Source organism: Pelodiscus sinensis, chromosome 12 (assembly GCF_049634645.1).
Source record: "Pelodiscus sinensis isolate JC-2024 chromosome 12, ASM4963464v1, whole genome shotgun sequence".
Classification (NCBI taxonomy): Eukaryota; Metazoa; Chordata; order Testudines; family Trionychidae; genus Pelodiscus; species Pelodiscus sinensis.
In genome coordinates, this window is record NC_134722.1 from 33,640,332 (window position 1) to 33,667,508 (window position 27,177).

A 27,177-nucleotide genomic window follows, 5' to 3' on the forward strand; every position below is an offset into this window, starting at 1 on the left:
CAAAAGGTCAAGAGGGACAGAACAACAGTTTTCCTCATCGCGCTGGCCTAGCCTCCCCAGTCCTGGTTCAGGATGCTGATGAACCTGGTGCCCTGTATGTATAGGAGGCTGCCGCTGAGGCCAGACCTAGGACTAAGGCTCTCCCAGGACTAAGGTCGTTTGCTCCACCTGCTTCTCAGCTCGTTTCACCTGATGGCGTGGTTCATCCATGGTTGAACTCGCAGGAGCTGGCATGTTCATGTGACATGAAGCGGGTCCTCCTTGAAAGTTGTAATCCCTTGATGTGATCTACGTACACGGCTAAATGGACCCATTTCTCCATGTGGGTGCAGCAATGGCAGGTGGTTCCAGCCAAAGCCACCCTTCAAGAGATCCTGGACTACTTACTGTCCCTGAAGCAGCAGAGTCTGGTGTTGGCCACCATCAAGGTCTACTTGGCAGCCATCTCTGCTTTTCATCCACCGCTGCATGGTCGCTCAGTAGTCTCCCATGGGGTCATTTCTCAGTTCCTAAGGTGTTTGGAGCAACTCTGTCCCAAGATGAGGGATTCTCTTCCTCGGTGGGACCTGAACCTGGTCCTGGCAAGGCTCATAGGTCCCCTATTCGAGCCGTTAGGTATGTGCTCTCTGTTGCTACTCTCCTTCACGGTGGCCTTCCTGATTGCCATTACCTCGGTTGACATCAGAACCTCCGTTTACCGGACAAGATCCAGCTGCAGCTGCACCCGGCTTTTCTCCTCAAGGTGGTTTCTGCCTTCTGTGTGGACCAGTACATTTTTCTGCATGTGTTCTAGCCCATATCTCATGTGAACAATGAGGAGAGGCACCTCCACATGCTGGATGTGCATCGGGCGCTGGCTTTTTACCTGGAGAGGACACGGGTCTTTTGCAACTTTATGCAGCTGTTTATAGCATATGCGGCGCATGGGAGGGGTTCCCCTATCTTCTCCTAATGATTGATTGTGTAAATGGATTACTTTGTGCATCCACATATGCTTTGAGTTGGTGGGGGAGAGGCCACCAGAGTTGGCCTTTAGAGTTGATTAGGGCCCACTCCACTAGGACTCTAGCTTCTTTGTGAGATTATCTCACACACGTCCCGATCCAGGACATCTGTAGGATGGCGACATGGTCGTCGGTCCATACCTTCACGTCTCATTATGTCATCATGCAGCAGGTCAGGGAGGATACCACATTTGGCAAGGTTGTTTTGCGGTCTGCGTTTTCGTAACTCCTGCCCACTTCCATATACACCTATGTTGAAAGGACATGAGCAATCGCTCGAAGAAGAAAAGATGGTTACCTGTTCTGTAACTGATGTTCTTTGAGACGTGTTGCTCATGTCCGTTAAACCTCCCACCCTCCTTCCCTCTGTTGCAGGCGCGCACACACCTTTGTTGACTGGACATGAGCACCACACCTGAAAAACACGTGTTACGGAACAGGTAACTGTCTTTTCCTCCATTCAGCCTTAAGAACATTGCAGTAACTACTAAAAGAACTTTCCTCCCAAAACATAGCACAGATAGAAAAGCGGACTCCTTACAAAGTTCTGTACAGAGAATATTGTTCTGCTGTATCTCAAAAATGTTTACTTGTAATGTTGTTTCTGGGAGTGTGTTAGATTTTTTTTTTTTTTTTGAGATGCTGTGCAGTGCATAGGAGACCCTGATTCTCAAGAGAGACTAAGTAACTGAGTTATTTCCCACGATTCAGTGATATTTCTTGTGATGCCTAACTAACTGCAGACTTTTCTTGAAATGTCACTGTACTCGTTGAATGGAAAGTATTCTTTTAACCAGTGATCTCTGCATTTATTTCTGTATGAGGTTTCCACTGACATGTTTTGGTATAGTTCCATTTGGAATGACCACACTTCACTGAAGTCTTTCTATTTCAATTTTTGTAGTACTAGTGGTGAACTACCTTAGCTTATTATAGTTGATGTAATATCCATGAAGATGCAGTATGACAATTACATTTCAAGATCCAAACTCATAGTGTAGCTGTACTGCTAGGTTTATGTATAATGGTATGGTAATTTTGAGCCTGTTAAATGCCATGCACTGTGGAACTGAGAGGCACCTCTTTTGAATGTCTTCTGAAGGCTGATAACTCTGTTGCTGCTGAATTACATGCCTCTTCATGCGTCAGTTGAAGGACAAACTCCTGCACCAGTTGGAGCGTAAGAGTAGCTAATCTCTATAAACTGTAGTCACATTGCTTTGGATAATATTTTGTTTGGTTAAGATGAAGAGGAGTGATGTTTACAAGATCCTAAGTTACTTTGAACAGAACTTACACCCTAAATTGCTGAGGAAGTTTTGAAAATCTTACACAAGGAGTTTAGGATTCTTTGTGGCTTATGGGAATCAGCAGAAGAAGAATGCCATTTCTACTCCAAACCAATAGAAATGGAATTGATAGAATACTAGAACTGGAAGGGACCTCAAGAGGACATCAGATCCAGTCCCCTGCCCTCACAGTAGGACCAAGAACCATCTACATAATTTCTGATAGATGTCTATCCAACCTGCTCTTAAATATTGCCAGTGATGGAGATTTCACAACCTACCTAAGCAATTTATTCCAATGTTTAATCATCCTGACAGGAAGTTTTTCCTAATGTCCAACCTAAACCTCCCATACTGCAGTTTAAGCCCATTGCTTTAAGCCCTATCCTCAAAGGCCAAGGAGAAAACATTTTCTCCCTCCTCCTTGTAACACCCTTTTTAGATACTTGAAAACTGCTATCACGTTCCCTATCATTCTTCTCTTTTCTAAGCTAAACAAACCCAGTTCTTTCCATCTTCCCTCACAGGTCGCATTTTCTAGACTTTTAATAATTTTTATTGCTCTTCTCTGGACCTTCTCCAAATCTTTCCAGAAATGTAGTGCCCAGAACTAGACATAGTACTCCAACTGAGGCCTAATCAGTGCAGAGTAGAGTAGAAGAATGACTTCTCATGTCTTGCTCACAACCGTTCTGTTAAAGTATCCCAGAATCATGTTTGCTTTTTTTGCAACAGCATCACACTGTTGACTCATATTTAGCTTGTGGGCCACTATGATTCCCTCCTAGACAGTCGCTTCCTGTTCTTTATGAGAAGAGGAATACTTTGCATTTGTCCTTATTAAACTTCATCCTGTTTACCTCAAACTATTTCTCCAGTTTGTCCAGATCATTTTGAACTATGACCCTATCCTCCAAAGCACTTGCAACTCCTCCCAGCTTCCTATCATCTGCAAACTTAATAAGTGTGCTCTCTATGCCATTGTCTGAATTGTTGATGAAGATATTGAATAGAACCGGTCCCAAAACAGACCCCTGTGGAACCCCACTTGTTATGGCCTTCCAGCATGACTGTGAACCATTAATAACTACTCTCTGAAAATGGTTATCCAGTCAGTTATGCATCCACCTTAGAGTAGCCCCATCTAGGTTGTATTTTCTTAGTTTATTGATAAGAAGGTCATGGGAGACCATATCAGATGCTTTACTGTAGTTTAGGTATACCACGTCTAGCGCTTCTCCCTTATCCATAAGACTTATTATCCTATCAGAGAAAGCTATCCGATTGGTTTGACTTGATTTGTTCTTTAGACATCCATGCTGGCTGTTACCTACCACCTTATCTTCCAGATATTTCTTCTTTTTATATTCTGGGATGGCTTTGTGGATCATTTTTAATTCAGTTGGCATGTAGAGTTCCTCAGCTGGCTTTTCTATTAAATGTATTGTCTTCTCTACTGGGCACCACATAAACTAAAATGTGCATGATTTTTTTTAAATGAGTTTTAAATCATCGGTCTGTCTTAATTTTGTACATGCATTGCTCAGTCCATCTATTTCAGAGATGATTTGTTTCTGAAAAGCACACTGCTCCTAATCATATTTTAGGAAACTGTCTCCCTAAAATGCTCCCTGTGACCCATCTATAATGTTGCTTTAAAAAAATATAATAAACTGGATGAAATTTTGTTAAATTCAGTCTAATATTTCCAAGATCTCTGTTTTTAATCAGTTTTTTTGTTTGTTTCTTATATATCCTTTCACTTTCCTTTTCTTATCTCTTTATCCTTTACTCTCATCAACTGTGGTTTGTATTTATTCAGCAGTTGATTTTGCCTTCACCTGCTCCTTTACATGGCAAGTTTTCTAGGGTTTGAAATATGTCTGACTGAATGGTTGACCTTCTGTCCTCTTCATATCCCCCTACAATTTCTTTTTTCTTTCTAATAAGCTGACATTTTTTCCATGACTGCCTACATTTTCTCCTGAAATGCTTTCCTTTAAGAGCTCACTTATTACTAGGAGATTTACCCACCATTGCTTGGTAGTGCCAAACAGAGCACTACTCCAAATTTCTCCATTTTTATCTCTTTTCTATAAGGTTTATTTTACTGGTTCATCTTGGTTCAGTCTCTTTCAACATTTGCTCAGTTATGTCAATTGTGAGGATTGTACTTTTGGTTTTCTGTTTGTTTTTTTGAGAAGCAGTCACATTCTAAGCACATCCCATTTCATTCACGTAAACAAACACTTACATCGCTTTAAGTTACAATAACAGAAAGCTGTATACTGAATTTGGTGGTCCTAGCTCTTAGTATATGGAAGGAGTTCTCAATCAAACAGGCAAATTGTCTAAAATATATAATCAATGATGTAGCATTTGGATATCTGTAAATTTATGGTTTCTTGGTGCATAAGATATAGACAGACTGTACCATTCTGATAGGCTTGTGCATAATTATTTATGTTTCTGTGCTCTGTCTATAAAACAAAGTCTCTGATGATTATATTCTTTTTTATTGTATAATGTTCATCTTCACATATCCTGCTAGAATACCTTTAATATAATCACAAAAATGTATGTTATAGTCTGGTCTTTAAAAGTTTTTTGAACACCCTAAGTCAGGATGAAAAGGTACTATGCTGCCATCCTTCCACGCTAGCTGCTTTCTGAACAATATAAGGAATAGAACATTATATACTATTTATTGTGTACTGTATTTGATAGCAACATTGTTGATCACATTGATTATTGAAAAAAAATACAATTTATCTAATCTTTGCAATATCTTTTTCCTCTTGGTATGTCATTATTTTTCTTTTCAGTTTTATTATAGATCTTGGTGTTTCGTTTCTTGAATTGTGTTTGTTGTTGTTGCCTATGTTCAGTTGTCTAAGGGCTCAGTTAAATGAAAAGCCAACCCTCATAACTTTACTTGTTGAGAAGCAGGAAGTGCCTGGGATTCCCAATAGGGTGTTATCCCTAAATCCTTCTCAGGGGAATTTTTATTATTTGTTTTAGCCTCTGGGCAGTAGCTGTCACTTGTAGGCATTCTCTTTGTATACACCCACCGCAGACTCTACTTCTGTTTCAGTTCAAGGCCTTCAAACTTATCTTCAAGTCCTTTGTTGGATTAGGACACTGCTCTATCTCTACATCTTCATCTGTTAGTTCTGTGAGGATGTTTGTGTGTCTCCAGGGTAAGGCAGCTCACAAAACCCAGAACAAAAATGTCAGCGCAAGAGATACAGTATTTTTATTTGAGGCCTTCATGCTATGGAACAAACTCTCAAAGGAATTACCATCATTTGGAGTTCAGCTTTCTCAGGGTATGTGTACGCTACCACCCTAGTTCGAACTAGGGTGGTTAATGTAGTCAATCGAAGTTGCAAATGAAGCCCGGGATTTAAATATCCCGGGCTTCATTTGCATCTTGCCAGGCGCCGCCATTTTTAAATCCCCGGTAGTTCGGACTCCGTGCCCGCGGCTACACGCGGCACGGAGTAGGTAGTTCGAATTAGGCTTTCTAATTCGAACTACCGTTACTCCTCGTGGAGTAGAAAGCCTAATTCGAACTACCTACTCCGTGCCGCCTGTAGCCACGGGCACGGAGTCCGAACTACCGGGGATTTAAAAATGGCGGCACCCGGCAAGATGCAAATGCAACTTCGATTGACTACATTAATCACCCTAGTTCGAATTAGGGTGGTAGTGTAGACATACCCTCACTGTGCACACCATCCATCTCTTGAGAGACCATTTCTGGCATAATCAGATATTTAAACCATCTTCCCAACCCATCCAAAATTTATCCTCTCTACTCATAATGTAAATTAAGTTCAAGCAAAACATTGTTCTTCTCATTTTACTAGTTATAAAAGATTCCAGAGAGTCCACAGGAGATCTCATTGCACTTTACTTTGAATATGCTTATGGACTCTATACAAAACCCTTACAATAGATAAGAGCTTCTTGCCCAGTTCAGAAATGGGTCTAGGACTATTGTACACCTCATTTTGCTTAATTAATTGCTCCAACACCTGCTTCCAGCTTTAATGTTTTGGATAACAGAGTAGGGCTTTGTCTACACTTCTAAAATTAAAGTGCAGCCATGGCAGCACTTGAAAGTGAATGTGTGACCATGGCAGAGGTGCTGTGAGAGAGGTCTGCAGTGCTCTATGTAAACCACATATATGAGGAAATTGCTAACCGTGCTGGGAGCCCATTTACACTGGTGCTGTACTGCAATGTAACTAGCTGCTCTGGAGGGTGGGAGAATGTTGCAGCGCTGTAAAGTGGCAATGTAGGCTTAGGTTAGACCAGTGGTGGGCAATGATTTTTGATTGCGGGGGGGACTCCAAGATTTTGGAAAGTGATCAAAGACCGCACTTCTCCATAGAAACTTGGGATAGGGATTGGGTTGCAGGAGAGGGTGTAGAGTCTGAGCAGGAGTTTGAGTGAAGTAGGAGGTTGTGACCTGGGGCAGGAGATTGGGGTGCAGGGTCTGAGAGGGAGTAGGGGTACAGGAGTGAATTTTGATGGAGGGAAGGAATGTGTGTGCAGCATCTGGGAGGGAATTCTCACGTAGGGTGGGATGCGTGTGCAGAGGATTTGGGTGATGACCTAGGGCAGGGGAGGATGGTGACCTGGGGTAGGGAGTTGTAAAGTGGGAGGGGCTGGGGTGCAGGAGGCAGGGGTTGAGGTGCTGGAGGCAGGCTCTGGCTGGGAGTCACTTACCGTAGGTCACTCCTGGCCAGCAGCCCAACAGGCTTCCTCCTACTGCAGCCCCAGGCTGCTCAAAGAGGTTCCCTCCTTGTGCCACTCAAGATCCCGTGTCCCGGGGCGGCAAAGGGGGGATAGACTTGGCATGCTGCACACCCACAAGCCAATCATTGCAGCTGGGAACAAGGCTTGGGATGGTGGAGCATGCGAACTCTCTGGTCCCCTGACAGGCGCACACGACACCTAGAAGGAATTGCCAGCTGTTTTGAACAGCAGGTGGCTCCCTCTATGTACTGTGTGCCCCTGGCAGGAGTCAGGGGGAAGAGACTTTGGACGTTCGCCTGCCCCCCCAGGCCAATTGGGACCCGGGCACAGAAGAGCATGTTAAGTCTCTTCCGCTCCCCCCTCCCCCCGGCCCTTTTGCCTGGGGCAGGCCTCACTTTTTAAAACAGCTGGCAGCTCCCTCTAGGTACCACATGCTCCTGGCGGAGGGGGAGCCACCAGCTGTTTTGAGCAGCCTACGGGTCTCAGCAGGGTGGGCTATGGGTCGTATCAAAAGGCTTGGTGGGCTGGACCTTGCACATCAGTAGCTTATACTCTGGCTAGTTTTCTGTTTGCAATAATGAAAGTTCTGCAGAAGCTGTTGGCATTTGCCAGACTTAGTGTAGAGCAAGTCCACCTCCACCCTCCAGGTTTGCTTGCTTTTTAATTAGAGTAACATCTTACTACTTCATTCAGAGTAAATACATGTGATTCAGTTTCTTTGCTCTCAAGCTCAGTCTAATATGATTTTATTAATAGCAGCTGGTTTATTGCGATACTCTTGCTGGTGTGTTGATCCAAATAAATGATTTTTCTTAAACAGATCAGTGTTTTCAGATGCATTGTTGTCAGATTTTGTGTTAATCGGTTATATTAATCAGTATTCCCTTTGTTTATCCAGTCTCCTGTCAGTTATCTGCTTATCAAAATAATTAAAGGACTGTAGAGAAGTATTATCAATAAAGTTTAAAATGGTTAAATACACAAATGTGGCTAAATGTGTAAACTCTGCAAGTATTTGAAAGTTATAACACCAAAATGAGAAATTGATGAGGGTAGTAGAGTGTGGTGATGAGATTGTAAAAAGAGTAAAGAGACAAGCTGAAAATTGTGTACTGTTTCCCAAAATGAGGTCCATTATGCTAAATTAGCCTTTCAAAGGAAATGATTTAGAGCAGAGGTGGGCCAGATGTGGCCTGCCAAGCCTTTCAGTCTGACCAGTACCATCGGGACCCATAGGCGTTGAGATGCCCCAGACCACTTGAAGCAGCTGGCTGCCAATGGGAGCCGAGCTACTGTGCTAGGGGAGGAGGCAGCATGCAAAGTCACCTCCCACCTTCCGGTGTGCAGCGCAGAGAACAACATGGAGTAGCTAGCTGCTTTTGAACAATCTGGGGCTGTGGCAGGTAGGGAGTATGCCTGAGCATCCCACTGGGCTGCTGGCCAGGAGCTGCCTAGCTAAGCACTTCTGGGCCAGAACCTGAATCTGGCACCACACTCCTTATTTCTCCCCAACTCCCTGCCCTAGGTCACCACCCAAACCTTCTGCATCTCCCCCTCGGTCACAATTGTCTCCCAGACTTACACAGCCACCTTCACCCAAACTCCCTCTCAGACTCCACACCCTCTCCTGCACCTCACACCCATATCCTGAGATCCCGTCAGAACCCAACCTCCATCTTGGACCCTGCACTCCCTCCATAGAAAAGTGCAGTCCTTGATATCTTACCAAAATCTTGGAGTTGCCCCCCATCAAAAATTATTGCCCAGCCCTGATCTAGAAAAATAGAAATGGTAGTGGAATGGATAACATGCCTGTTATAAAATAAATAATAATGGAAAAAATCATACACATCTGCTTTATCCGTGGCATGATCTAATATGTATATTCCCTCTCAATTTCTGAGAATCTTCATGTTTTATACAAAAAATACATTTATTTAATAGAGGAGCTACTTAAACACACATAAATCTTCAGTTTATGGGTTATTGGTTTAAATAGAGTAATAGCACTCATGTAGTCTCATATTTATTCTTATTAAATTACTAAAGTGGACAAAAACATAGAATATTAGAACTGGAAGGAATCTCAAGAGGTAGAATCCAGTTCGTTGTATTCTTGGCAGGACTAAGCAACTCTAAACCATTCCTGACAGGTGCTTGTCTAACTTGCTCTTAAAAATCTCCAATGATGGAACTTCCATAAACCCCTTAGGCAATTTATTCAAGTGTTTAATACCCTGACAGTCAGGAAGTTTTTCCTTATGTCAAACCTAAATCCTTGCTGCAGTTTAAGCCCATTGCTTCTTGTCTTGTTGTTGCTCTTCTCTGAAACTTCTCCAATTTGTCCACATCTTTCCTGAATTTTTACATCCAGAACTGTACACAGTACTCCAGTTCAGTCCTAATCATCACAGAGTGGAAGATTACTTCTCATGTCTTGCTTGCAACACTCCTATTAATACATCCAAGAATGATGTTTGCCTTTTTTGCAACAGTGTTACACTGTTGACTCGTATTTAACTTGTGGTCCACTGTGACCCCCTAGATCCCTTTCTGCAGTACTCCTTGTTGGACAGTCATTTCCCATTTTGTATGTGTGAAACTTTAGATAATGGCATAGAAAGTACACTTATAAATTGTTGATGAAGATACTGAACAAAACTGATTCCTGAGGAACCCCATTTGTTATACCCTTCCAGTATGGCTGTGAACCACTGATAACTAATCTCAGGAAATACTTATCCAACACAGTGCATTCATGAAACAATGTGCGTCTTACTTGAATTTTGTTTCTAGATACCTAGAAAATGTTACTCCGGTTTTGTTTCTGAGCTATAAAAACAGACAAAGCCACTTGTCCAGTTTGATGTTTTGTTATATATAAAGAAGCATTAAGAATATTTGTAGATCCAAATATGGCCCATTCTCTTGTTGTTTATACAGTTATGTTAAATTTAAAGAAAAAAATATCAGCATTATCACTCACTAAATTTTCTATAATATATAGTATGGCTGAATTACTATTTCTGAAAAATATTCAATATAAGCAGTTCTTGCTAAAATTGTCAATAAAATATTATTTTGATATTACTGTATTGCAGAAGAGAAGATCAAATCGTCAAGTTAAAAGAAAAAAGTATGCTGAAGAAGGAGAAGGAAAACAGTCAGAGGAAGAGGCTAAAGTTTCGGTGAAAATCAAAAAGAGTTCTGCTCCTTTGCCTGCTGAACAACCCTTACAATTATTTGTGGTAAGTAAAAATCCACAACTATGTGTAATAGTGAGTCTTCCAACTAACTTCAGTAGTAGCATGAGTAAAGCTCATTTTGTAAGCCTTACTTGGCTGACACAGGTCAGTTAGCCAGTAATTATGCAGTACTGCAGTTGCCCAGGTTCCACACAGTTATTGTCCCCTTCAGCTCTCTGGTCTCTGTAACACAAATACTGTTTTGTTTTGTGTGTGTGTGTTTGTTTTGTTTTTGAAAGCTGCACCAAAAACAGTTAATCCATTATTGAAAATGGGCTTAGAGAGAATTACATTGTTTTGCCAATGATATTAAATTATTGCATTTGTTTCATTGAGAAGTTGTGGCACCTCATGATTTTCACCAGGGATTTGAAATATGGTAAGTGGTGTATTCTAGGGTCAGAGAAAGGACTTTATCTGTTCTTCTGAAAATCAAACCCAATTTAGCCAAATTCTAAGTCTCTATAAATTACCAGTTCTACCTGCTCCAAAAGGTTTGTTAGAAAATGGCAGCAAAATTCTCTGGGCATTTCATGTCCACCAAGCATGCTCCATGTCCACAGAACTGCCATATTCCAGCCCAGAGCTGACCTAGATTTTTACTGCAGTTGCTCCTTCTGTCTGTTGTCTGCTGTGATTGTGACACCAGAGGTGAAAATAAATAGACTGTCTCTTGTTAGCTCAATACTTCCCTTTTTGGAGCAAAGAGGAGACAGAAGAAGCCAACTTGCTTGAATTCAGGGAGTTTAGTATTATTGGGGACAAGAGTAGTCCATTGATGGACATGTACAGGGATGAAAGAAAGGAAACAGGAACATATTTGGGCAATGGACAGGAGCAGATGGAAGAATGGTACAGCCTGGGCCAGGGTTTCTGAACCTGTTGGGTCATGACCTCCAGGCTCACCACAGATAAAGGCTGCTTCATGGCACCTCCCCTGCCCCCTTCTCTCCCTTCCCACACTACTGCCCCAATAGAGGCAACAACATGGGGGGGCAGGCAGCACCACAGAGCACCAGCTTCAGCTTGTCGTCCCCCCCCCCCCCAAGCCCATCCCCCCCATTACTTCTGTCGGAGGCAGCAATGGGGGGGGGGGGAGCAGGTGAGTTCACGGAACTGGTGCACATGGAGAGTTGGCTTAAAAGCCAGCACCCTGCACATATCTGCTCCCACCTGCTCCCCTCTCCCTCCACACGGCTGCCTCTCTATCGCTGCCTCTGACAGAGAGGCGGTGGTGGGGGGGGGGGAACGCACATAGTTGAAAGGATTAACTGCTAAACTCGGGCTTATTGGTTAATTATGTCGTCATCTACACGTTGACGTTCCTAGTACCATGTATTTATATAGTAGTTTTATGATATTTTTGTTTTATTGTGAATTTCTTCATTTTATCTACCCCGTCTGTTTATCTATTCCTTTTCTAATGGTTCCTAACAGTCTCTTAGTGTTTTTTTTTAACTTCTAATGCACGCTGAATAGTTTGTTTTCAGACAGTATCCACAAAGACTCCAAAGTCTGTCTTGAGTGATAGCAGCTAATTTAGACTACTAATTTTGTGTATAATGGGAATTATTTTTCCAATGTGCACTACTTTGCACTTAGCAACGCTGAATTTCATCTGTCATTTAATTAGCCAGTTTAATGAGAAACTTTTGTAACTCTTTGCAGTCAGCGTTAGACTTAACTTTCTTGAATAATTGTGTATCATTGCATATTTTGCTGTTTCCCTGTTCACCTCTTTTTCTAGATCATTTATGAAGATGTTGAACAGCATAGATCAGGGCTGGGCAAAATACAGCCCAGGGGCTGGATCCGGCCCACCAAGCCACAGGATCTGGCCCTTGGACTACCCTGCTGGGACCCATGGTTTAAAACCCAGTCCCTGTGACTGTATGCTCTGCAGGGAGGCGGAAGCTTCGTGCGATCTCTCCGCCCCCAGCCCAATTCTCAGCTCCTATTGGCCAAAAATAACTGGCCAGTAAGAACTGACCTCAGCCAATTTCTTAGCTCCTATTGGCTGGAAACAGCCAGCCAATCGGAGCTGAGAGATTGGCCTGAAAGACTGGGGCAGCAAGCCTCTCCCCCATCCCCATGTTGAGAGCCACGTGAAGGGAGCAGCCTGTATTTTCAAGTGGCTAGGGCTGCAACAGGCAGGGAGCCCAGCTTGCTGGCCAGGAGACACTTAGGTAAACTCCTTCCAGCCAGCACCTGCCTCTGGCACCCCAACTCCCTCCCCCAGATCGCCATCCAAACCCTCTACACCCGCTGCCCCAGGTGACAACTCCCTCTCATGCCCTGTACCGCCCTCCTCCAGGCCAGAATCTTCTCCTGTACCCACACTCCCTCCCTGGCCCTACACCCCAATCCCCCGACCCAGGTCACAACCCCCTCCTTCACCCAAACTCCCTCTCAGACCCCACGCCATCTCCTGTACCCCAGTCCCTTACCCCGTGCACCCTTTTGCACCTAACCTCCAACCAAGACCCTGCACCCCCTCTACAGAAAAGTGCAAGTCTTGACCACTTTCCAAAATCTTGGAGTGCCCCCCCCCCCCACCAAAAATTATTACCCACCCCTGACATAGATCCCAATATATATTCTTGGGGGACCACATTATTTACTATTCTCTGTGTAAATACTAACCATTTATTCCTAGCCTTCATTTCCTGCCAATTCCAATTGTCCTCGGGACCCATGTAGTGGGTGATCTGATACCACAGTAGTGAATTTTTGTGTTTTTGCTCAAAACATAACCAACCCATCACACATTTAAAAGGTGTTGCACGAAAAAAAATGTACTATGTGATGAACATTGTATTAGGATGCATTTATTCAAGAGTGGCAGAATTATAGCTGCACTGGGAAGCTTAGTTCTGATCTTACTGAACTTCTGAGTGGTAGACTTTGCAACCTTAACTTTCTTTTAAAAGAGTTATTTTGTATATGTATTTGTGTTTTGTGTATAATAATTTAAGACTTAAGATATGTAATTTTTTTTGTTAATTGGGGGAATTGGAAGACATTTTTCCTTTTGCATTTTTTCTTTTTTTATAAATTGCACACACCCACAAACTTCTGCCCATCTCCCACCTTTTTTCAGTTTTTATATCTTTTTTTGCCTTCTTTCTTCCTTTTCTTTCCCTTGCTGTGTTTGACACCTTTTTTAACTTCTTCCATTTCTACTTTGTTTTTGTTCCTTTTGGTCTTTGTTTTCTACTTCACAATCTTTGCAGAGTTGGCAAAACAGCACTGCTTTGCACACTGATTGATTGGAGAGGATTAGCATCTTAATAATTTCCCCCCTCAATGTTTCTACTGTCCATGTAAAGATCCTTTTCAGATACCAAGAGCAGGCTGTTAAGGAAAATGGCATATATGTTTACTATAACAGTTAAACTTTACATCTCACTCTTTAAAAATCTTGCTATAGAAACAATCTGACAAGGATAAGTTACCTTTCCTGTTCAAGTGCTATTTAGTAAGCTGCAAAGATATCAGCTGTTTCCACATTCAAAGTGATGAAATACTGCTACCTCTCTTTCCCTGCGTGTTTGGCAGCATGGCTTAATGAGGGCTTTATCTGTTGCCCATTGAAGCCAATGGAAATATCTCATTGATTTCAGTGGGCTTTCTGTCAGGACTTCAATGTTATTTGAGTAATTGTTCCAATCCAAGGGCACATAAGGCAGAGTAGACCCACTGCTGTTCCTGTTCCTTCACTGCAAAATTCAGCCTAATTCAAGAACTCAATAAAGCAAGGGGGAAAGGTAATAGAGTACTTGTAGGAACAAAACATCTAAAAGAATTCCAGGTACTGTACAAATAAATAGTCTCTCCTTTGAGTAACTGTCCCTAAAGCTACTCTATTTAAGATGGCTCTTGGGAAGTTTACATAAGAAGGGGCCAGGTGCTGAGCAAGGCTATCTAGTACAGACTGTAGAAAGGCCATCGCAAAGGCTGCATCTGACTTACAAACATGATGCTCTGGTACAGTGCTGAGAAGAGGTGTGTTTCTAGCTCTGATGATTCAGAAGACCTGTCACTGTGCCAAGCACTTTGCCTATCCAGATCTTTAGAGCAATGGAAATATAGAGGGAATTTGTCCAGGAGGCACTTCAGACCAGTGTAACTATGGACGGGCATTTTTTGTGGAAAGAGGTTTTTTTTTAGTTAAAACTGAGCTGTTAAAAAGAAAGTAATTTGGAGTATCAGAAGGGATAATAGCAGAAATGAATATCTGGGTGGGACTGCTGGTGAGGCTGTCATGTACAGCATTTTGCAGCATAATCCTGAAGTTTATTTACACATGTTTAATTCTTATTAATTTTATGGTGATACTGAACTATCAAAGTCAAGCATTCTTTACCAGCTTGAAGTGGTCTGTTTAACTTTTTAAAATTTTTGTCTTTTTTTTTGAAATTTTAAGGAAAAGTTCAGGCAGTCCCCGACTTACGCGGATCCAACTTACATTAGATCCGCACTTACGAACGGGGCTTTTCTCGCCCCGGAGCTCACGGGCGGCGGATTGCCACCCGTGTCCTCCGGGGCAAGAAAAGCTTCTCCCGGTCTCCCTGGTCTGCTAGAGGGTCCAGAAAAGCCGCTGGACCCCCCCAGCAGACCAGGGACACCCGAGCAAAGCAACCCAGGCGGCGGGACTCCCACCGCCTGGGCGGCTTTGCTCCTGTCCCCCTGGTCTGCTGGGGGGGTCCAGCAAAGCCGCTGGACCCCCCCCCCCCCCCCCCCCCGCAGCAGACCAGGGACACCCGAGCAAAGCCGCCGCCTGGGCGGCTTTCCTCCCGGGCAAACGAGCAAAGCCGCCCAGGCGGCGGCTTTGCTCTGGTGTCCCTGGTCTGCTGGGGAGGTCCAGCGGCTTTGCTGGACCTCCCCCCCAGCAGACCAGCGGGACAGGAGCAAAGCCGCGGAGCACGCCCGCAGCGGGACAGCCCGGGCGCGCTTGGGCTGTCCCGCTGCGGGCGTGCTCCACGGCTTTGCTCTCCGTCTCCCTGGTCTGCAGGGAGACGGGGAGCAAAGCCTTGGAGCATGCCCGCAGTGGGACAGCCTAGGCGCGCTTGGGCTGTCCCGCTGCGGGCGTGCTCCGCGGCTTTGCTCACCGTCTCCCTGGTCTGCAGGGAGACGGGGAGCAAAGCCTTGGAGCACGCCCACAGCGGGACAGCCCGGGCGCGCTTGGGCTGTCCCGCTGCGGGCGTGCTCCACGGCTTTGCTCTCCGTCTCCCTGGTCTGCAGGGAGACGGGGAGCAAAGCCTTGGAGCATGCCCGCAGTGGGACAGCCTGGGCGCGCTTGGGCTGTCCTGCTGCGGGGCGTGCTCCGCGGCTTTGCTCCTGTCCCCCTGGTCTGCTGGGGGGAGGGGAGGTGCAGCTAGTGCCCCCCCCCCCCAGCAGACCAGGCTTTTCTTGCCTACCCCTGGGGTAGAGCAGCTGGGGGCTGCCGGGTTGGTCCCGCAGCGCCGCTCTGGACCAACCCAGCAGCACCCCAGCTGCTCTGCCCCAGGCGTCCCCAAGTCAGCCGCTGGGGGTGGTGGGGTCTTGGTGGGGTTGTGTGGATGAGGGGGTGTGGGGTCTGGGCATGTGGGGAAGGAAGGTCACTTACGTGCATTTGGGGCCCACCGCCACTCCTAGGCACCGTGTCCCAGGGACAGCCTCTTGCTGCTCTCATTGGCCAGATTCTGACCAATGAGAGCAGCGAGAAAAGCTTCCAGTCAATGTATCCACCAGTGAGAGTAAGGGGAGCGGCAGTGTGCAGAGCTGCTTCTGGCTCCATTTCTTCCCCACGGGTCAGATCCAGAGGAAGCCCCCTGTGGGAAGCTGGTGCTAGTGCACCAACCTTACAGCGGTAGGGGCCATGAGGCTGGAGTACCATCACAGGCTGCGTGCCGCACAGGGAGGGGAGGAGGGACTGAGCTCAAGCCACGGACCACCAGCAAGGTGTCTGTAGACCACTAGTGGTCTGTGGACCGCAGTTTGAGAACTACTGTACTACTCTTTGTGATACCCAGTGATCCTAGAAGTCTGTTTGCTGTGGAAAAACACAGAATTTGCATTTTTACAGTGATTCTTTTAGTTTTTACATTTGATGGAAAAAATATAAAAATATATACAGTAGAACCTTGTTTTATCTGAGCCTCCATTATCAAGCTATCTGTATTAACTGAACCAGGGCTATTAGCCTGAACCTGTGTGGCAAGCCCCATCACTTGGTCTGAGACCCCAAGCCATATTTGTTGGAAATACAGAACAGAAACATTGAAGTATTTGGTGTATATATAAGAAATATAAATTGCAATTCTGTTTGTTTTATTATGATAGATGGTTCTGATAGGCTTTAGACTTGCTTAAAAAATTTAAATATATGAATAAACACATTATGTTCAACTGATACCCATATAAATTATGGCTAGGGCAATTAAAATTCAGTTAATTTTAGTCAGGGAAAAGCATCAACTTGTATGGCTTTTTTTGATAGGTATATTTTGGGGGGTTTATGATGGAAAACTATGATTTCAGGTGACGTCGGTTTGATGTTGAAATGATTAGTTATATTGATAACTCAAAGAAGGGTGTGATTTTAGAAACTAAATAGTGGTAAAGAGTTCATGCCCTATTTTCATTGAGAGATCCCAAAAAAACTAAAGAAGAAAAGACAAAGATTCTAGAGATAACTACTCACTTTACTTCAAAGATTTCTAACTTTCCATGAGACATTAACATATGTGTATGTATTCTCTAATACGTAAACCAGCACATTGCTGGTTCCAGATGATTTTTCTACAAGGATAAGAAGTAACCTAACCAAGTACATATCAAGCAATTTTTTCAAAAACATCTTTACAAGATATCCATAGCTCGTGTAGGATATATTGTGCTGAATAATGCCCCATTTATTCTATATTTGAGAGCTTTCGTGTGTCTGTCTGTTCAAGAACTCCTTCTAAATGGTAAGAGCTAGAATCACCATATTCAGTATACAGCTTCCTCTTATCGTAACTTAAAGTACAGTGAGGGTTTTGTTGTTCCAGGAAAATGGGATGTGCCTGGAATGGGATTTCTGTATGGTTTTATGAGAAACAGAGAGACAGAATCACCAGGCATGTGAAAAGGGCTCAGCAGGGGCAATCCCATCCCCCTTTGGGACTGCTCTATCACTGAGCCTCCCACCCTCTAGGAGCTTTTTAGGGAGGGAGGGCTGAAGCTCCCCTCTTCTCCCAGAGTCATATGGGGATTTTGCTGGCTGTTGTCCTTTGTCAGGGAGCAAGGAGGAAGTGCACAGTTTGCTGCATTACTCACTCTGGGTAGGGATCTCAAGGGGCAGATGAGATGTGCATTTTACTCTTGCTCACTAACAGGGACGAGAAGGGGAAGAGCAAGCAGCCCTGATATGGATCTTGGCTTTAATCCCCCACCTTCACTACTACAAACGCACAGGCACTCCCCTGCCCAAAGCTCCTCCTGAGCCCCAACCCTGAATCCTTCACCCCTATAACTCCCTGCCCAGAGCCCCTCCTTAAGGACCTGAGCAATGCCGAGTAAATGTGCTAGTCTGACCTATAATAAAGTAATATAATAAGCAGGCTTAACCTTCAAAGAAAGCAATTAGAAATTAAAACATGGTTATTATTAAAGTACAGTTAGATAAATGTATTTGATGTCTTGGTAAGTTTTCATGAATGCTGTCAGCTAAATGGCCCATTAACACTTTTCCTCCTTTAGCAAAAATATTAGCATAATTAAGTTTCAGTTAAATATAAGTACCTATTAAAAGTTATGCCATTTTACATACAATGTAAAAAGGAAGTTTTATTAAAATGTTCTGGATTCAGTCCAATAAAGCATTTTCATGAATATATAAAACCCAGAGGCCTTTGTTACTGTGAGCTTCACCGAACTAGGCACTCCATTTTTGAAACATGGAAACTATTTTATACTTCTAGGTGAAAGACAAAATAGTGTAATAGATCAGCAAAATGCTAATATATGTTGGAACTTCAGGATTACATTCTTACATCCAAGTACTACTGCTCTGCATATACATGGTACAGAAAATGGATTGACTTGACCTCACGAAAGTAACGGGTGCAATGATTTCTTTAAAATACACTTTAAAAAATACTCGTTTCTGTTCATCTGAATTTTTTTAAATAAAGCTGACAAGTTAATAACCAGTCACCTGAAAGAGTTATTGAAAGACTTTTTGTCCCTGTTTGAAAGGAAACAGAAAGTTTATGTATCTTAAGGAAAAGCAAAAAATAAATTGTTTTTGCAGTAAATATTGATTTTTAACATACCACTGTGTTCCTGAGGCTGTTTCAGCCCTACACCACTCTAAAGAGATTGCCTTATGTTGACTGTAGTAATTTAATTATTTTTGCACATTTATTAGGAGAATCCAAGTGAAGAAGATGCAGCAATTGTAGATAAAATTTTATCCTCCAGGATAGTGAAGAAAGAAGTGAGTAATTGTGACTAACATGAGGGTGGTGTATGCATGAGGGAATTATTTATTCTAATATGTGTGTTAAATGCCCATGAGTCTAAAAGTCATGTATTTACTTTCTTAGATATCTGCTGGAATGACAATGGAAGAAGAAGAATTTTTTGTAAAATACAAGAACTAGTAAGTATTATAGTTAGTTGTTTGTTTGAAAAGTTAGCTACTTAAAAAGCAAAAGAAGTCTTCTAGCCTTTAGTCATTTATACATTATAGGTTGCATCAATTAGAACCATGTTTAAAATCACTTACAGTTAAATTTTGACATCTTTCCTCCTGTTTAGTAATTTCTTTGTAGGTGTTCCCATTCATTTTTAAAAATGTAAATTACTTTGTTTATTCAGTTCATACATTAACTCCAAGCACACAAATAATTAATAGTGCTTATGCCTAGAACATAACAAGTGTACAGTAATAATGTTGTGGTCTCTGACTACAGAATGAGTTTGCATATAGGACAGATTTTTCAAGAGGTAATTGCCTGATGTTAATTTTAATTTCCTAGATTTTATATTAAGTAAATCTGAAACTATTTGTCCTCCCAGTACTCATCTGTTTGTGTTTGTTGACTCAGCACTTGGCAATTGGTATAATTTTATTCTGAGATATTAACTCCTAAGAGAATAGATTGAATTCATAGTCACAATGAACAACATTTTTTTTTCAAATTCACATGAAATAGCATTCCTGTTTATTTAAATAAAAAATGAAAAATGAAATATTCATTGTGCCAAGTATTCCTGAATCTCAGCTTTCATTAAGAAAAACGTTTCTAGCTCTTTTAGTTGAGCAATCCTAAATATGCTAACAGAAGAAGGTAAGCCATAGAAGTGTTGTCTTTTTGAGTTTGTAGAAAGCCTGAAAAAAGCTTTGTTTTGTCAAGTGCTGCATCATATTAAATAAGGACCTTCTGTATGACATATTTTTTGCTTCCACAGTATCATAGAACTGGAAGAGACCTCAGGAGGTCATCAAGTCCAGCCCCCTGCCCAAGGCAGGACCAATTCCAGCTAAATCAACCCAGCCAGGGCTTAGTCAAGCCGAGACTTAAAACCTCTAGGGAGAGAGATTCCACCATCTCCCTAGGTAACCCATTCCAGAGCTTCACCACCCTCCTAGTGAAATAGTTTTTCCTAATATCCAACCTAGACCTCTCCAACTGTAACTTGAGACCATTGCTCCTTGTTCTGCCATACGTCACTACTGTGAACAGCCTTTCTCCAGCCTCTTTGGACCCTCCCCTCAGGAAACTGAAGGCTGCTATCAAAGCTTTTTACAAGTTTTCCCTTTTCCTGGCATATATGAGGTGGGGAGGAGATTCTGAGCTGGGCCACCTGAATGAGATGACATAACTGTTGAATCCTATAAAGTCAAGCTGTCAAGAAAACTTGGTGCAAAGTATTATAAAACATCATTATTGCTGAAAATAATCACTTATGAATTCTACATTAATGAGTATTTTCAAGTATGAATCATGAAGGGTAAGCAATATAAGAATGAAAGGTAATTCCGAGGCACAGAATAAATTAAATTAACATAAATATCTGTGGGGGCTTGCAGGAGAATTTACCCAAACTTGCCACAGAATTTTTTCTTATAACAGAATACAAGTTCTGTTCCTAGGCAACAAAGCCATATAAAGTGTACAAAGCTTATAGAATATAATCTTGAATCCAAAGTGGGAAATAGTAAGGATTAGTGATGAAAAAAAGAGCCTTCTTTCATATGGTGCATCCCCTTTTTCTCTCTTTGCCAATGTCTTTAAATTGCAAAGACTTAAACCCTTGCTTAACTTTATGCATGTGAAAAATCTCATCAAATTGTTACTCAGTGTAAGAATTGGGGCCCAGATGTTATAGGTTTTACAACTAAAAGAACTGGAACATATTCAGCAATTTTTTTTCTAATAGGCTGTTTCTGTGAAGATGTTAATTGTTTTACCACTGTGTGAACAAAGGTCCTGATCTTGCAAACTGAAACGTGGGGGTGAACTGCTATAGATGTATAGAGATCCTTAACTTAATTGGGGTTCCATGTACATAGGGGTTGATATCAGTCCATGTCAACACATTGCAAAATTAGGGACCAAGATGTTTTTTCAGATCTAGAGAGGGAAAAGGTGATTGATATTCATTAAGAGCTCTGTAAGAGTATGGGGAATCAATCTAAAATGAGTGTACATAGGAGAAGGGAGAATAAAATGTATTGTATTAAAATGTATGTAAAGACACATTACTATATCTTGTCTGCTTTTGATGACCATTTTATTTAACGTTGAGTATTGAAACTATAGGATAAAATAAGTATAATACCTTTTTGTAATAATGTTTTATAATTTTAGCTCCTATCTTCACTGTGAATGGGCCACTGAACAGCAGCTTCTGAAGGATAAAAGAATTCAGCAGAAAATTAAACGGTTCAAGCTGAGGCAAGCACAAAGAGCCCACTTTTTTGCAGATGTAAGAAAAATACAGAGTAAATTAGATTTTTGCTTGCCAAAAGCTTAACAAGGTCCTCCTTTATTTTTGCATTTATTTTGATTTGTGTGTTTGAATTTTAATGCTAAATAAAAGGGAGGCCTGTATTCTTGTCTCTTTCTTAAATTCAGTAGAGATAACATTTTGATGCAAAAATATGTCATCTGTAATTATTTAAGTACTTATATCTTTTCAAATCAGGATTAATTGGGTAACTTTGTGATCACGCGAGACTGATACTTTGCCTTTCAGTCATCAAGATATGGGTAGGACTGTATTGTGCAAACTCCCTGTCACAGTTATATGTCAATACTAAATTACAATACTTCTATTCTTCAGCTAGGTCTCTCTGTGATATTCGCTGTCTCTGATTGATTGTTTGATAATGCTGTTTTTATTGTTATTTCTGTTGTTTAGTGCCTGGGAATCTAGTCATGGACTAGGATCTGCAGAGACACAAAACAAAAAGATAGTTGCTACTTCCCCAAAGGACTTAGACTCTTAAGGATAAGACAAGACAGCAGATAGATATAGAAAGTCCAGGGGAGAACAAGGAAGTAAACAGAATTGGTCAGCATAATAGGCTGTGATCTCAGCATATCAGAAGCCTGAGTTTTCTATTGGTGTCACAGCAGAGTGTTATTAACGTAGATAATGTGGACTAAAGCTCCTGAGCATTAGATTGTGATTATTTATATTTATGCATAAAAAGGTAAAGATGATATATTAAATCATAGCAGCATTGATCTCCTGTCTACACAACCTCAGATTACTAATTATATTACTCTTGAATTGAAGATGGAAGAAGAACTTTTTAATCCTGATTATGTTGAAGTAGACCGGGTTCTAGAAGTCTCCTTTTGTGAAGATAAGGACACTGGTGAGGTAAATATTTGACAAAACGTAATGTGTTTTGTGAATGTATTGCCTGTTTTTATATTAGTGGGCTTCAGAATAAAATCTTAATGATGTGAGTCTCATTAATGATTTTTATTGAAATATTGGTGTGTAAATAAATTTATTGTTCCTTTTGTTCAATAGGTATTTTGAGCCCAAGGAAAATAGAAACTTTATGGAATGCAGTGCCTTTTATTTTTATCAGAGCTGATCCATCCATAGGATGGTTTAGGACAGCCACCCCAGGCTCCACTTTGGAGGCCCCAACCACGGCTGCCTCAGTTGTGGATGGGACAGTCCCACATGTTAAGTGCAGGACCCTAGAATGGCATAGGGACTTACTTGGCAGCAGAGCTTAGCCCCCCTACGTTCACCGGGGCCGCAGGAGCTAGAGCAACTCAGCAGCCTGCTCCGTTCCGACCACCACCATCTTCCCCAGCCAAATCTCTCCACTTCAACACAGTAGCAGGAAGCAAAGCACCCCAGTCCTGGCTTGAGTGATGCAAGGCTTGGGAGCAGAGCACATTGGTCTGTGGTCAGAGCACTCCACTTTCTGCCACTGCAGTGGAGCAGAGCACCCCAGGTGGGGGAGATGGCAGTGGAGAGGAGCAGGCTGCTGGGTCACTCTGAACCCTGCCATCATTCTGTGCCAGGTGCCCCCCAGGTAACCCTCAGGTGGTGTCTCTTGAGGGAAGGGGATGGAGCAGGGATGAGAAAAGGCAGGATAGGGGTGGGTGTTAGAGAACGGGTGGACTGGAAGTGGAGCCTGGGGCCAGGGGAGTTGCCTTAGGCTCCATGCCTTTCTAGGGATGGCTCTGATTTTTATTAGCATTAATAAAATAATAGCAATCTATGCGTAGTAGGTATTTAGAGTAGAATAAAAAAAACCTCCTAAAAACTTAGTCAAAACAGAAACATGAGATAACTAAATAATGATAAATGCAAAGAAGCATGGTAAGGGAATATATGACATTAAATTTAGCTGTAAGAGTCACAAATTCATAGGTTTTTATTTTTTTTAAGGCCAGAAAAGACTATTATGACATTTACTCTAACCTCCTGCATAATTTGAGCTATGAAACTCATGAACTAATTTCTGCATCAAGTCCATAGTACACAAATTACTAATATTAAGGATTTTTACCCTGCAGCCTGTTATTTACTATCTAGTAAAATGGTGTTCATTGCCATACGAAGACAGCACTTGGGAGTTAAAAGAAGACGTTGACCAGGCAAAAATAGAAGAATTTGAACAATTGCACGCATCCAGGCCTGACTCAAGGAGATTGGTAAAAATATACCTAATTTGTCAAATAAGATTTTTCCCTTCAACCTTTGATGCACTGTGAATGTTTGTGTTAAAATATAGAAAACGTTTTACTGAAAATCTGTGAAAGGTGTACACTAAACACCTTTGCATAGCAGCTCTAAAAGCTGTTTTAAAAACTTAAGAGGGGAGTGCTACTAGACTTGTTTTTTAAGCTCCATATTTTGTAAGTTAAGGTTCATAGATGTGTTATATTGTGCAACAGGGAGAGTCTTGAACAGACTGCCCTCCCTTGTGGAGGCAGAACTAAAACTGGCTGGGTGATCAAGGACATTATCTTGCCAGTGACAGACATTTCTGGTTCTGCCTCTAAAGCTGAAGAACTACTGTAATAGGTCTGTGACCCTTATTACCCATGCAAGACATTCTTGGTTAAGTATGGATTCAGTAGAGCCTCGGAATTAGGGATGTCTTGGGAATAGAGGTTGTTCATAACACTGAAATGTTTGTAACTCTGAATAAAACATTCTGGTTTTTATTTCAAAAGTTTAGAACATTGACTTTCAAACTTATTTTTTAGTAGCTTAACAGTACCGTTCAGTATTTGCCTTTGTGTCTGTTGCCTGATTGCATACTGTGCTTCTGGTTCCAAATGAAGTGCGTGGTTGACTGGTCAGTTCGTAAATCTGGGATTCTACCATAAATGTTCCTGTTCTCATTTACTGCCAGCATATATGTGTTAGTAAGATATTTAACTTTATTAATCACAGAAATTACAGAAATCATCTGTTAACTTTCTGCAAAGTTTTAAAATGAAAAATAATCAATGCAAAGTAAATTATCACTGTAGAACTTCCAAAGGCCTTGGTGGTGAGTAGAGAAAACATTTTTATAGAAATTCACTACTAAAATAAATAGAGATAATCAGGTCCTGCTTGTCCAAACCAGAGGAAATATGCAAACGTAACTGTCACAATATATACCACAGCCATTTCCTGATTTACTTTTCTGCTCTTGGCGGTAATTGTACACATGAAAAACTAATAGGAAGAAAATTATGTACAACAAAGACACTAGCTTTGAAACTTTAGATTAAGATGCTTCCATGCTTCACTGAATGAAGACAAAATACTTATTTTATTGAAAGATAAGTCGTATGTCGTTGTGATAGTGTTCCATAAAAACATGTGTAGTAAAACTCTGGTTTTACTTTATGGCAAAATAATCAGGGAGGTGAGGATGGTGTGTGATTTTTTTTTTTTTTTTTTTTAATAATAGATTTTTTTTTTCTCGTTGCTTCATGTGCAGGCTTTGCATTATATTTATTTTGAAGGCCGTATTAAGTTCTCTTGCTCGTATCTTGTTGAATTCCTCTGATACTTGCTTAAAATGTTACTTTTTTCCCCAAAGTGTTTTATGTATCTGTTACCTAATTCTTTTGGCTGTGGGTAAGGAAACACAATGAAACAGAGCAAATGTGATGGGAGCGGCTTCTGAACAAACATTTAGTAGGCCGTTTAAGTCTGTCAATTCTAAATCTTTTTTCTTCCTGTAACATTCAAAGCAATCTTTTTACCATATGCATTTATGTTTAAATTGTATCAAGGCAGTAAGGAGAGGATCGGAATCACTGGAGCTGCGTGTCCCTCCCCCCAATCCCAGAGCTGCTGCCTCTGGTAGAGACAGCAGCACGGAGGATGAGGGGAGAAAGGCGGGAGCTACTACACATGGGAAGCCAGATTTCAAGCCAGCTCCTTGCGCATATCGGCTCACATGAGCTGCTCTCCCCCCGACCACGTGCTGCTGCCTCTCTATCAGGTGAAGCTGCTCCAAGGGATCCAGCGCAGCCTGATAGTGGCTACTGTCACCCTCTGATACAAGTGGCTTCCCAGGAGTGGGGCCGGGAGCACACTAGCTGCTGGGCTCACGCCTGAGAACTGTTAAATAGTCGTGTAACCAATATTATTTTGTGCGGTTACATAACTAGTCAATTAATTATCTAACATTCTTCTTTGAGAGAAGTCGCTGGGGGTGTTCCACAACAGGTGTCGGTTCATTTCAGTGCTGCAGAGTGGATTCTTCCTAACAGTGCATTGGGGGCCACGTGGTGCTGTCTGGCACTGCCACGAATGCGTGGCCACTCTGTCCTCCGTTCCTTCCTACTGTCCCTGGCTCAAGACGGACCTCCAGAGTGCTCTTCATTCCTCTATAGTTATCTGTAGATAAGTAGTTTAGTTAACCCAAGTTCCTTTCCCTAGTTATTTTGCCAAGTTCTTTGCCAAGAAAACCCAACCCACCTCGTTCATTCCTCCAAGCTGGTTTGCCTGCTGCATACAGGATGGTGGGCTCACCCGGTTTCAAACATTGCACAGACTGCAATGAGGCAATGCCGGCCTCAAACAGCCATGCAAAATGTGTCCAGTATCTTGGTGACTCCCATGTTCAATGGGACTGCCCACCCTGCACTAAACTTAAGGTGCAAATGTGGCGAGACAGAGATCTCCACTTGAAGATGCTTATGATTGAAGATGCTTATGAAGGGCCAGCACCCTTCTTCAGAGACGGGCTCTCAGCAGATTACCAATGATAAGGGGGACAAACCCAAAAGATCCCCAAAAAAACATGCCACCTCTCTGACTCAAGACCTTCACTTGTCTAAACAGTGTTTGAATGATAGGCAGTCGAGAGAGGCTGACAAACTGCGTCTCAGCACATATGATAAACTGGGCACCTGTGGTGCTAACTGGACTTTCCACAAATGTGCCTCACACAGCGCTCATACGGCTACAGTCCATTCAGTGCCTGCCCCGTAGAATTCGGCATCGAGCATAGTGCCAATCAGCGCAGTGCCTGAGATCACAGTGCCGAGAGCACTTACCACGGCACCGCAACAGCTGACGGGGCAGCCTATTGACACCATTCCGCCATTACAGATGGCAGCAAATACGCACACTGCAAGCTCTGCCCCGAAATACCACAGGTGCTGGTGCCTGGTGCAACATCACTGGCTTCTATACCCTTTACTCCTACATCTAGCTGTCGGCATAAAACAGACCTTGCAGTCTCCTCAACTTTTAACTCTCCATTTTTAAGCACTGATAAGCACCATCCAAATACATGTCATCACCTACCTTGTTATCAAATGATGACAATGAGGAACCAGGACTCTTCTCACCCCAACTGTCTCTCGGCACAGAAACATCAGGATGTTTGTTCCATGCTGAATTTGCCCGCCCTACCAATGTGGACATGCCCCTCTGGGCTCCATATCCATGCATACCACCACACATGCCTTATCTTCCATTCCATGAAAGACTCTCAGGCCACACTACATTCCCTTGGTATTCAGACACCTGCAAAAAGGAGGCGGCAATATAGACACCAAACATACCAAAGGCCAAGATATCCACAGTTCACGTATCAATACCAGAGGCAAGAGTACCCACCATACTAAAAATGCAGCCATGGCAGAAAGCAGCAGAGACGCAACCAGAGCAACACTACGAACCATCCACCTCAGCCCAATAAGCAAATTTGTGGCATTCGTCGAGAAACTGAAAACCATCTTGCCTTCTCAAGTGCTCCCAAAACTAGGAAACCTTTCACCTATCAGCTTTTGCCATTCTGTGACAAATGGTGCAACATAACATCTGACATATGGGTGCTACAGACCTGCAAAAAGGTAGGTATGAAATATCATTTGGCTACGCCATCCCATTTCTGTCCAT

The 27,177-nt window shown here is 42.5% G+C and overlaps 1 protein-coding gene across 13 annotated transcripts in view; it reads left to right on the forward strand.

Annotated features, from left to right (window-relative positions):
- Positions 1-27,177, forward strand: part of CHD9 (chromodomain helicase DNA binding protein 9) — a 218,551-nt gene that overhangs the window by 85,090 nt on the left and 106,284 nt on the right. For all 13 annotated transcript variants that reach the window (XM_075940258.1, XM_075940265.1, XM_075940262.1 and 10 more), the window contains 6 exons: positions 10,162-10,308; positions 18,701-18,769; positions 18,879-18,934; positions 21,150-21,267; positions 22,084-22,170; positions 23,334-23,471. In XM_075940258.1, the coding sequence (XP_075796373.1) occupies positions 10,162-10,308; positions 18,701-18,769; positions 18,879-18,934; positions 21,150-21,267; positions 22,084-22,170; positions 23,334-23,471 (615 nt within the window). The remainder of the gene's footprint in view (positions 1-10,161; positions 10,309-18,700; positions 18,770-18,878; positions 18,935-21,149; positions 21,268-22,083; positions 22,171-23,333; positions 23,472-27,177) is intronic.